Source organism: Cicer arietinum, chromosome 2 (assembly GCF_000331145.2).
Source record: "Cicer arietinum cultivar CDC Frontier isolate Library 1 chromosome 2, Cicar.CDCFrontier_v2.0, whole genome shotgun sequence".
NCBI lineage: Eukaryota > Viridiplantae > Streptophyta > Magnoliopsida > Fabales > Fabaceae > Cicer > Cicer arietinum.
The window spans coordinates 6,969,327-6,982,180 of record NC_021161.2 but is presented as its reverse complement, the minus strand read 5'-3'; the positions used below and the strand labels follow the sequence as shown (position 1 = coordinate 6,982,180).

At 29.5% G+C, this 12,854-nt stretch overlaps 1 protein-coding gene across 2 annotated transcripts; it reads left to right on the top strand.

The window, feature by feature from the left end:
* The first annotated feature begins 5,653 nt into the window (after nt 1-5,653).
* On the top strand, nt 5,654-12,593 carry LOC101507143 (protein REBELOTE). 2 transcript variants are annotated; one of them, XM_004489879.4, is made up of 12 exons: nt 5,654-5,884; nt 5,963-6,138; nt 7,088-7,145; nt 7,240-7,334; nt 8,126-8,194; nt 8,542-9,066; nt 9,541-9,825; nt 9,992-10,315; nt 10,444-10,650; nt 11,196-11,285; nt 11,367-11,459; nt 12,258-12,593. In XM_004489879.4, the coding sequence occupies exons 1-12, from the start codon at nt 5,776-5,778 to the stop codon at nt 12,327-12,329; spliced, it is 2,103 nt and encodes a 700-aa protein (XP_004489936.1). In that variant the 5' UTR covers nt 5,654-5,775; the 3' UTR covers nt 12,330-12,593. The 2 variants fall into 2 exon arrangements, with proteins under 2 accessions (XP_004489936.1, XP_027187688.1); XM_027331887.2 differs by lacking the exons at nt 11,367-11,459; nt 12,258-12,593 and having other exon boundaries at nt 11,133-11,262.
* The last annotated feature ends 261 nt before the right edge of the window (nt 12,594-12,854 follow it).

Below are 12,854 nucleotides of genomic sequence, written 5' to 3'. Positions count from 1 at the left end.
CGCTGTCCCAAGCTCCATGGTGATGACTTGATTTAGGAGGAACAAGAGAAAAATGTTTAGATGAAGGTTTTTTTGTGTGATTAATAAGATATAATAAAAAAATTGAGGTTAGTTTTGCGCTGCCCAAACCTAACCCTGAACTTGAATATTTTATTTCATAACACATCATTCAGCAACCATGCACCTTTAAATTTTCATAGCACATCATTATTTTGACTTTTATTCGTAATAAATATGGTACGATTAGATAAGATACGGACATGAAAAAAAAAGAGCAAGTATGGATGTAAGATAACTTTACATCCGCATAACATATATATTAATTTTATTTATATTATTATTATATAAAAATATTTATGTATATATATATACAAAAATATCGACAAAGATATAAACTTTATCATGACTAATATTATCTAGTCTACCAATTTAAGCATACAAATAAAATTAAACAAAAATTAGTCAAATTCTTTTTAATTTTTTATGTGAATCAAACATATTCACAGTTTCTGTTCACAGTTTCTGCCTTGAAAGTTAGAGAAATAAACAAGAAGGGGAGTTGAATTTTAGTTTAAAATATTTCTCTTTAAAAATATTTTTAAATATTAAAGTGATACACGGTTTGATTAAAATATTGTTTATTTGACATATTTAGTTTGATGAAAACAAATTAGTGGTAAAACAAATGGAACTATAATCATTAAGAAAAAAGATTAGTCGCAGAAGGACACAACACAACAATCTCACTATAAATTAGATAGTTAAGTTGAGTCTCTTCTACCTTTAAAAAGATTTATACACAATTCATAATAAATGCAACAAATTTGTGAGTATCTTGAGGTTGACACTCAACCTATTTAACAAGTACTTAACAACGACCCTACCTGTATGTTAAGGATATTGGATCCGTTAGTTACAATTATTTTTCAAAATAATTTTTTAATAAAATTTCATCTTTTTATTATAACTTTTGTAAAAAAGAATTTTAAAAATAAAATTCTAAATTAAAAATTGATTTAAATAGTTTATTATAGAATAACATTTTTAGTATTTCATTTATTTGGTATAACTTTTTTTAGATAATGAAATTTCAAAAAATAATTAAAATGAGAAGTCATTTTGAGAATTTTCTCATGAAAATCATTTTTGAGATATCTAATAATGAATATGAGTATTTGAATGTTAAAATTACTTTTTTTTAATATGTAACAAATAATTCTGAAATAACTTCTACTATTTTTAAATAAATTATCATAAATCATTTTTTTAAAATTTAAAATTAAAATTACTTTTTTAAAAATCTATAAAAAACGAACAATGATTATCTCACTCGACAAGATACACATTTTACAAAAATGTGTTTTGCTTCTTACATGTTTTAAAACATTGTCACAGGTTGTTCTTTTCAACACGAAATCTCGTTCTAAAACTTCTAAGAGTTTTTACAATTAAGTGTTAGAAATGAGTTTTAGTATAGTATATTTTCTACATGGTCTATAATAAGAAAATAAACGAAGATGAATCATCATTCTCAAAGATATAATCAAATGGAATAAAGTAAAATAAATGTATATCAACGTTCGTGACATACAACACTTAACAGTTGGAAGATCTCATTGATAGTCGTTGGAGAGTTTTGTTGATGTCTTAGTTAAGTTGATGACTACTTTTAGGCTGATTGATACGGAAGGTTGAGTATTTAGACATGTTTCGATGTTTGAACATAGTTTTTGTATATGTTTGTTCTTTGTTTCCGGTGATTTCGTCGAATCTAATGGAAGTTAAGGTAGGTGATGTCTTTGTTAATTTGAACTATTCAGATGATGTCTTTATGTTGGCCATATGAAGACTTCATTCTTTGAGCTAGATGCTGAAAGACTTGTCCCAAATTGTCTTATGTGATTCACTTTTAGATGCCAACACAAGAGCAAAACATGTTTTCAAATGGTAAGCAACAAATGCTCCTTTAACTTGAGTATGACTGACTCATTTTGCGTAACTCACTCATCACTAGATGATGAGCACCAGATGATCTTTTATTGTTTAGACAATCAATATGTTCGACTCATGTCACCCATAAAGTGAACATTATATGTTCTCTTTTTCTTTTCTCTTTCTTTCTTTTTCTTTAATTTTATTGAGTTTGCTTATTAGATGATATTGCACCTGCACACTTCAACAAATATTAGAGGATACAATATTCTCTTATATTTGTCATTTTCGAAGCTTCAAAGATTTCATTGTTATTGAACCAATCTATTTCCTACAGATTTGTGAAGGTGCAAACACAAAAACGGAGTTGAATTGTGTTTGCCAAAGTTGACAACTTTTTGAGAATGTATAAATAAATAAAAAAACTAGTTTGATTTTAGTGACTTACTTGGAGTAGAAGCAATCAGATTCAGAGGCAACAAGCAATGAAAACATAAATAATTTTGACACGTAAGTTTATCCTAATTCACCAGTAACTTCGCTACATCCAGTCCCCTCATTCAGAAGGCTTTAATCTACTAATTCAAATACTTTGAATTAGAAAGCACCTGACCCTCCAAGCCAGTATTCCCAACAACCTGACAACCTCATACCTTTGAGGAATTAACCACATTGATCCTACAAAGCCAAATCTTCTCCTAACAACCTCATATTGAAGAAGGAACTAAACCACTATTGCGTTTGATACAAAAGATTGGAACTTGAGTAGTTGCTTCTAAAAAGTTTATAATAATAATAACTCTCACACTCTAAAAAAAAACATTCATAAAATATTTCTAACTTGAGCAGGTATTTTTCTCTTTGAACTCTAAGACTACTCTTTTATGTTTTTCGATGATTTTCTTCTTCAGCATTGAGTATCTATTTATAGTCAAAACTTGAGCTTCAATTTAGTCCTTGTTTAATTCGGAATTGTATTTGTTCAAATTGTGTTTGTAAATTCTTCAAATTGACTATGTTCCTTTTTTTGTTTAGATTGAAATTGTAAATTCTTCAGATTTATTATGCTCGTAATTTGTTCAAATTGCGTCCGTAAATTCTTTTGATTGATTCTTCTTTAAAACTTGATCAATCTTCTTCAAATATTTTTTAAATTTTGATAATATCTTCTTTCATACTATTTGAAGTCAAATATATTATTCTCATAAAATAATTTTATTATCACAAGATCTCTAAATATAAAATGAATTTAGTTCCAACAGCTTGTTCATTTGGAGATGTGCCTTGGTGGTTTGACATCCTTGCTTGTTAGTTATTAAAGAGCCGAGTGGGGATATGGGTCTCAAGGATTGGTTGAAGACTAGTATTTAGTAGTATGAAGTCATTTTTTTTTTTGTCACCCTCATGAAAAAAGATTTAGTGTTTGCGAAATAAGTGATTTGTTTAGAGCATTAAGGAGACGGGAGATTTTTGCGCAAGTTAATGCTATATTGAGTCACTTCTCCGCGAAATTACTATTTCAACATCATTGACATCAAAAATTGATAGTAATTGACTAAAACTGTCAATTATTCAACACGACTTGTTGCAAATTAAAATGTAGACATATCTTATTATTTTAACATATCTTAATATTTAAAAAACTCAATTAAAAAAAATACATTAAATTTATTATTTTAACATAAAAAAACAAATGAAAAACTTATTGATACTCAACAAAAAAGAGAATAAGAGTATAGTAAATAAAAAATTAGCAACAAATAGTAGAGAATAATTGTAGAGAGAATGTAGATAGAAGATAAAAAACATTTTTAAATAGAAGATAAAAGTGAAAAAAAATATAATATATATATATATATATATATATATATATATATATATATATATATATATATATATATGTGTTTTGATAGAAGACTAAATCTATACATTATAATAAAAGCAAAAATGATAATTTGGCAAGGTTGCCACGTGTCAGTCAAATAGAGTATTAAGAATATATCAAATTTCTATTAATAGAAATAATATCTCATGCGTCCGTTAAGAAGTTAATGATCAATTAAAAAATTAGGAAGAATGAATTAAAAATAAAAAATTAAGAAAGAAAATAGAATTTAGTGGCCAATTAAAAAATTAAAAATAAAATACAATCCACCATGACTCTTAACAGTTTTTCAAAGGTAATTGTATGCGGCCGTTGAGAAGTTAATGTCCAGTTAAATAAACAAGAAGAATGAATTAAAAATAAAAGGCGAATTAATGGTAGTTAAAAAAATAAGAATAAATGAATTAAAAGTAAAAGATTTTTTTTTTAAGAAAAAAATAAAACTTCCATTGTAGCACGACTTTATACATGATGATGCATCGTTGAGAAGTTAATGACTAATTAAAAAATAAGAATAATGAATTAAAAATAAAATACAGTACACTATTACTTGATAGTTTTTTAAGGTAATTGTTTTTAAACATTATTTTATCAACCATCGTTTCAAATTAATTTAATTAAAAAATTTATTTTATTTTACTAATTGTTTTCCAACTTTCTTTTTTAATGCGTCGTCATTAACCGTCTATGCTCAATAATCTCTCATTTTTCGTATTATCTCATCGTACACAATTTCCTCTTAATTTTTTCTATTTTAAAAATTCGTCATTTATTTTTTTGTTTATTGTTATCCGATGTCTGACAAAAAATCAGATTTTGTTACTTCAATTTCTCCAAAAAATATCATGAAAGATTAATGAAGACAAACATGCAAATTCAAAGATAAAAAATAATCATAGTTTTTATGTGTATTGTAATTTTTTTTTTGTCATAGGAAGATTATTTTTCTTTAGTATTTTATGAGTAGTACCGAAATGAAAATTATTTTGTCACTTGATACATCAAAATTTATATGAATTTTTAAATATCATATATTTCATATAAATAACATACTATGTTGAATAATAAAAATAAAAATTCATTATTAAGTTACTTACTCATCTTTACATTTACTAATTTACTTAATTTATATATGTCATGTCCATTATTTTAAAAATTCTTATTTCATCTAATTTAATTATTTAATTTTTTAATAATTATTCTTTTTATTTGTTTAAAATTAAAAGTATTGTTTTATAATAAGTTTTTTTGGAAAGAACAAAAATATTCTTTGAAGAATTCAAAAATAAGATTAAAGAGTGGTGTTGGAGTCATGTTTTTCATCAATAATATTGACCGTGTAAGAAAGTAGTTTTTAAATTAGATTAAGATTAATTTTTTTTACTGTAAATTGTTTTTTTAAGTCAACTTATTAATTTAATATCAATAAAATTTATAAAAATTGATATATATATATATATATATATAAATTAATATAAAAAATATTATTTTATAATAAGTTTTTTTGAAAAGAAAAAAAAATTTCTTTCGAGAATTTAAAAATAAGATTAAAGAGTGGTGTTGGAGTCATGTTTTTCATCAGTAATTTTGACCGCGTAAGAAAGTAGTTTTTAATTTTTTTACTGTAAATTGTTTTTTTAAATCAACTTATTAATTTAATATCAATAAAATTTATAAAAATTGATATATATATATATATATATATAAATTAATATAATAATTTATTTATTAAGACAGTTTTCGGATTACCCACTAGTTTTTTAAAAAAAGTTACAAAAATAACTGTGAAAAATATCAAAATTATAAAAATATATAAACACATTTTATTTTATTTATTTCTAACCCTAGAACAACTCCATAAAATCAAAAGAAACCCGCTGCCGCGTTGCCATAGCTGCTACCGAACTCAAAACTGCCCGGAAAACAACTTAGCTCCGTCACCATTACTACCCATACGGATGGGGAAGTTGGGTAAGAAAGCGAGGAAGTTTGCAAAAAAGAATTTACAATCAGTTTTGAGAAACCAAAGAAAATTAAAATCGAAGTTCAAAAGAAAAGCTTCCAAAGGTAATTAGTTATAACTTTTTCTCTTCTTTTTGCAAACCTAATTTTCCTCTCAATCGTTTTAATATTTGATTGCAACAGGAGATAGTCACGAGGATGTTGAAGAAATTCAACCGAGTGATGTAACGAATCCTTCAAATACCGTTGCTGCAGAGATTCAAGATATTTCACTTGATGCTTTGTTTAGTGAAGATGATAGTGAGGTGCTTGTAGAAGAGGATTCAGACAGTGATGGATATCTTTCAGACGTTTCAATGGTAATAATTTATTGCTTAATTATTTGTTAATTTTGTTTTTGAATGTTTCAGTAGTTATCGCTGTAGTCCGTCAATGAACCAAAATCACCAAGGCATAGGACCCCTCTTAAGTATTATAAATAAATAAAAAGTGAATTTGACATTTAATAACTTAATTATATTTGTTGGAGATTTAAAAAAAAAATGCAGAAGTTGTTTTGTTTTAGTGTTTGTGTTTGTCTACTCTAATGAAAATCATTTTTATTTAAATCAGTTATAGAAAATGATTTTATGAGAGAAGCTATTTAAAACAGCTTCATATCTGAAGCCGTTTTTAGATTATTTTCAAATTCTGATTTTTTTCCAAAGTTGTACCAAACAGATGAAAACTCCTTAAAAGTGATTATTTTTAAAATACCATCACAAACAAGCTCATAGTCAAATGTGTAAATCCTTTCTTAGTTTGGTTCTTGAAAGTGTTTTTCGTTTGTTAGTTTGGTCATTGAATCTGTCATTGATTAGTTAGTTTGGTTTGTCAAATTACTAACAAAAGATACACTCAAGGATGTTTTTGTAATTTTGATAAATTTAGGGATTATAGTGAAACCGACTCATACATTTAGGGACCAAAATTTCGAGTAAATGATCATTTTGGTCTCTGAATGTGTTGGGTGTTATCGCTATAGTCCCTAAATTAACCAAAATCACAAAGACATCGTGTGTAAATCCTTTGTCAGTTTGGTTCCAGAAGGTGTTTTTAGTTAGTTAGTTAGTTTGGTTCTTGAATGTGTCTTTTGATTAGTTAGTTTGGTTTGTCAAATTACTAACAAAAGATAAACTCGAGCATGTTTTGTAATTTTGATAAATTAAGAGATTGTAGTACCAAAATGAGTGCTCACTCTTATTTTTTATTAGGTTTAGGTATTCTATATTCAGTATATTGATTTTTTAGCATATGGATTATGGACAGGACTCAAGTTGTGCACATGCTATTGGAAGTGATGATGAAAATGAAAATGATATTAAGAGTAAGGAAATTTTAAGCTTTCCAGTTTAAACTAATTGCAAAATCATCCCCTTGTTTCATGTTTGTAATTAGACTTTGGCACAATACTTTTTCAGATAGCAATGGTGGTAGTTCATTATCAGCGGAAAATGGGGAAATTTTTGCACAACTTTTGAAGAAAGAAAAGAGGTTGAACAAATTGAAAGAAAAGGTGGTTTCTTTGTATCCTATGTTTTTGGTTGGTTTCCAGCTGAATCTTGTTTTCATAATTCAAAATTTATTTTCTGCCTAACAGTGAGAGGTTTGTTTTCTTCATATTTTATTTCATAAGGATGTAGTCCTTTTTATTTGACAATACAACTTCTGAACAATTATCTCATGCTAATGTCCCTTTTTATCTTTTAATTATAAAGAAAGGAGAGTATAGTTAAAAGCAGGATGAAAAATAGTACAAAATAGAAAAGGATGAACGTCTGTAAACAAGTCTAAATTTTTGGCCTACATGTTTAGTTCAATTGGTTAGTTGATCCTAACCTCAAATTCTTTCTTTAGTGTATCTTGTATGCTGGCTTGTCAGATTAGAAAGAATTAAGCATACAAGATACACAGAGGAAATAGAAACTTTGCCTGTTGCTATTTTCAATGAATTTGGGTGTGTATGTTTATTCCAAATTTTATGCAGTGTATATTTAAACTTTAAAGAAAGATGGATTTTCTTGCCCTTTGGCCAGGGTGCCCATTTTCTATTCTCTGTATTCTATCTCTTAGGAATTCTTTGTTTTCTGAAAGTTCATCAATAATACATTCACTTTTCAAGAAATTATGGGATTCTTTTTTCCAGTTCTGACATAGTATTAGTCTAACAATAGTAATTCTGTGCGTTATGTAATTTTTGTTATACTTGTCATCTAGTCTGATTCTAATGAATGAAGTATTTGTTGATTTCGTTTTTGCCATTCAACATTTCTTCGACAAATATCTGACTTATCTACTTGAAATCAGGATCCAAGATTTTCTAAATTTTTGAAAAAATATGATGTGGGCACTGGACAAGCTACCAACGAAGAAATTGTGAGTATATTAATGACTTATTGAATAAGAACATGGAGATTTACATATTGGAATTCCTGGCGAATAATTCACTCATATCTTTCAGTGACAATCTTCCAACTGTTCATGTTATTCTGTTAGTATTTTGAGCTTCTCAAGGCTCATAGTATCCACATTTTTCACTCAATTGAACCGTTTCAACATTTTCACTCATTCAGAGACTCCTCAATTTCTCTCATTTATTAGTACATTTTTCTTCACTTTCTCTATGTCTAAGACTCCAACACTTAGCTTTGAACTTTCAACCTGACTAGCAGTCTAGCACTATTATTAATGAAAATTGACCGTTTTTTACTGCTGTGGTTCAGGGTTCAGATGACGAAAGATTAGATGAAGTGGAAAAAATTCATGGTGCTAATGTAAGTACTCGGATGGGTAAAATGTTGACAAGTGCATCCGTTGATTCTTTGTCTAAACTGGTCAAAGAACAACAAAGTCTGTCTTCCCTTACTTGTCTCATAAATGCTTATAGGGCGGCATGCCACAGTGATTTTGAAGCAACCAGTGTAAGCGGTTGTGTCATATCCCATGGCATTCATAAGAGTGAAAATTTCAGCACATTATTAATGTTTATGCTGCATGAGGCTGATCCTATATTTAGGATGTTACTGGGAATACCAAGCTCAAGTTCAAAGAAGGAAGCTGTTTTGGATCTAAAGAAATCAGCGAAATGGTTATCTCTTAGACCACTTATTAAGTCATACTTAAGGAGTACCATATTTCTCTTGAACCAGATCAGTGACTCAGAGATATTAGCCTTCTCAATAAGCCGACTCAGAGCTTCAATAATTTTTCTGACTGCGTTTCCATCTTTACTGAACAAGCTTCTTAAGGTATTCTTTAATTTCACAGTAGTAAAATATACATGAGATTCATCATATGCTATGTTTGACAGATGCTTGTACAGATGGTTTCTCATATTTTTTATTTTCCTAAGTAGCAGCAGTAGCTTGGATTTCCAGTATTATGTATTTTCTGTTAGCTACTCATGGTTGGCACGAAGTATCTTCCATTTGGAAATTAGATTCTTAAACATGTGCATTAACTTTCAGACTTCATGCAATTTTTCTATAGTCAACTTTAAGGACTACATATCTTATTTGAATAGAACTCAATGTTTCTCCATTTTGATCAAAATGGGTTGATGACTTGGTAGCCATAGCCAAATTCTGTTAATACTTCAATTACCATTATTGTTTAATGTTCACCTGAGGTCTTATACTTTTCCCAGCCTTTTGGCTAATGGGTATAATGTCAATTTTACGCCATGTAAAATCTTCCTTACCTTGGACTCTATTTTATTGCAGATTTTTGTTGATCTCTGGGCAACAGGTGATAGGTCTTTGTCCTCACACTCCTTTCTTATCATACGAGATATAGCTTCTATGTGCAGCTCTAATTGGTTAGACATCTGCTTTGTCAAAACATATAAGGCCTTCATCGATCGCTCTCCATCTGAACATACACATTTTCTAAGGAATTCCTTTGTGGAGCTATGCTGTTTAGATGTGCTGAAGTCATCAAATAAAGCAATGATATGCACAAGGCGTCTTGGTGACATATTGCTGAAGGGGTGGCAAACAAAAAAGAAGGTAAGCTTTAAACAATTATAATATTTATTGCCACTTCTCTTTTGTGTAAGGTTCTGTCGTTTAGAGAATTGGATAGCATGTTCAAGTATCTAAATTCTTGAGAATTGCTGTATTACTATACAGAAGAAAGTTTTCTGATACTGTTTGCCTTTAATCTTATGAACAGGAGGTGGTTAAGAAAATTTGTAGTTGGCAGTTCATCAATTGCATTGATCTCTGGGTTACATTTATATCAGAAAACATACGTGACTATGATCTTCAGCCATTGCTTTATATGATTGCTCAAATTATAAATGGTGTTGCTCTCCTCTTTCCTGGGCCTAGATATTTGCCTCTGAGACTCAGATGTATCCAATGGCTTAATCAACTTGCTGGTTCTAGTGGGATTTTCATCCCTGTTACATCATTAGTGTTGGATTTTCTAGAATACAATATTACCAAGGATGGTGGGAAACCTGGCAATGTGTTTGAACCTTTGTCTACCATAAAGGTAAAATGAAAATGACAGGGCAATTTTTTTATAATATCTAATATCTCTTGGATCCTTGATCAACAACACTTACATAGATTAACCTCGTTTTTTCTACTGTTTTAATTGACACTTAATACTTTTTGCAGCTTCCAAAGCATTGGTTAAAATCACGTGAATTCCAAGAAGAGTGTGTCTCATCTACCATTGAACTTCTTTCTGAGCACTTTTCACAATGGAGCTACCATATATCTTTTCCCGAGCTGGCCACAGCTCCACTTATCTACCTTAAGAAGATAGTTGAGAGGACTTCTATTGAGAGTTGCAGACGAGTTATCAAGCGTTTCATTGATCAGGTACAAGTTGTAACTATACTTTGTGCATGTGCGAGCATGGGTTTGTAAAATATGCAATGTTGTTTTTTGTATGATTAGCTCCCAATAGTGCCGTCTTTTTTGATACATTTTGTCTGTTATATTGATGTAAAAAGAAGATAGAGGAAGAATCCAAAACTTTAGATAAAGCAACCTTTGGAGTAATTTTGCCTTAATTTTATTGGCATATTAACATAATGGCACTTCATAAAGCATGCAAGAACCCTTAAACCACACGCCATAGCACAGTAGCTATTTTTTATGTAACTTCTGTAGACAGTGTATAACAACCTCTTTTTGTGATTTTTATGGGAGCCTTCCCTTGCTAGATGTGTTAGCTATCCAGCAATGAGTGTGCACCACTACTATGTGATATGTAGCTTGTTTAATTTTAACTGCAGCCAACTTAACCGTTTAATAGTTAATGTCACCAAAAACTTTTCTTTTGTTTTTGTTGGAAGCAGACAATGGATAATTGACATCTCACCTAGCTCGTTCTTATAATTTTTTCCTGTGAGGGAATTCAGGTTGAGATGAATATTGATTTTGTGCAAAAGAGAAGAGATGATGCTCCTTTCTCACCAAAGGATCAGCTGAATGTCGAATCATTTCTTCAGGTAATCTCAGTTTTCTTCCCTCCCTGAATCAGGGTTCCAGTCGTTGGTGTAACCAGACTAGTTTAACGGTTGATTTGACAGGCTGAGAAACGTAGTGGTAATAATCCATTTACCCAATACTACAAAAGCATCATACGCAAGGCTGCTTCAAGGAAAATGGTTACAAATAGGAAGGTATGATTGACTTTATCTCTTGCCTCTTCATATTTCTGTTGGTCTGGGTTCATTTACGTTCCTTTGTGTCATATAATGCTCTTGGGATATCACGACAAGGGATTTCTCTTCCTTCCGGTCGTGAGTAATACCGCCCTCTTTTAATGAAATAAATAAGAAAATAAATGAACTGCAATGAAACCAAATTGGATCTTTTTGATAAAGCAACAATTCACTTCAATGAGGTAAGCAAATTTGTAGAAAATAGGACATAGAGTTAATTCAGCTTAGTTATCACTAAAAGTTACCAACATAACAAAGTGACATTTTAAAAATTGCAAGTTTAAGACCATAATTTATGAGAAGTAGCAAAGATATTTTCAAAATAAGACCAACCATTTATGGATTCCAAGTGGAGTTGGCAAAATTAATTTGAGTTTTAGATGAGATGTCTTGATTGCATTTAGACACAAAACCTAAGTATTATAAATCTATGGTCTTGAAGCTTAATTGGATTACCCTTCCTATTTTCCTTTGTTGTATCACCACTGGGTATGCATTCACAAACTCCACTGTCGTCCTACCTTTTGATGCATGATTAATGATTTATATTGAGAATCTGAGCTTCTTAACAATTACATTTATTATGAATAATGCTGAACCATGTAAAAATTTGAGGGTACACAAGATTCATTTTTTTGGTCACCGATTTTCTCGAGATGAAGCGAAGACACATTTGACAATATTATGTTCTAAAGTTGAAATCCTATAAATGTTGTGTTTCTGACATCATCCATGTGTCTATGATATTTGCTGTAGTCTTTGGGCAAAGGGAAGAAGAAGCAGAAGAAGAAAACGCAGCATTCAAATGGCAATGCAACTGATTCTTGAAAGAATTAACGTTTCTTGCTTTCATGAATTGGTTCTACTACTTTCTTGTCCAATTTGTTGTACCCTACTTTAGGTTTTAAAATTTAACGGCGTCGAAGACGAATTTAGCTTCATTCATTGGACCTGAGAAGCTTCAATTTTGAAATATTTATTCTAGAGTAAGCCCCTTAGGGTTTTAAAGGAAATGTAATGCAAGAGGATAAAATTTTTGCTAATGTCAAGGTGACAAATGGGTTCAAATTATATAGCAGGATGTTTGCATTACCCTCAGTTTTGGTTGTAAAAGATTAAGTGTTCGTTTTAATCCTAAATATTTAATAAAATATATTATTATAAGCAACATCATTATAAATTAAATCTAGATTTGTAATATAAAGAACTTATTCACAATTTTACTAAAGTGTCATTACATGTGCTTTTTTCGTCAAAAACTTTAATGAAATAAGAAAATATACGCCAAAAGTTTGAAATAACACACATATTCATATTGGTCTTTGTGATTTTTTTCTATGTCATCCACTACAC

Bases quoted from the DNA above. Each gene is read 5' to 3' on its own strand.
- LOC101507143 (XM_004489879.4), top strand. From the start codon at position 5,776: ATGGGGAAGTTGGGTAAGAAAGCGAGGAAGTTTGCAAAAAAGAATTTA. The intron at 8,195-8,541 runs GTGAGTATATTA...GCTGTGGTTCAG, and splicing joins AAGCTACCAACGAAGAAATT to GGTTCAGATGACGAAAGATT. The intron at 11,286-11,366 runs GTAATCTCAGTT...TTGATTTGACAG, and splicing joins ATGTCGAATCATTTCTTCAG to GCTGAGAAACGTAGTGGTAA.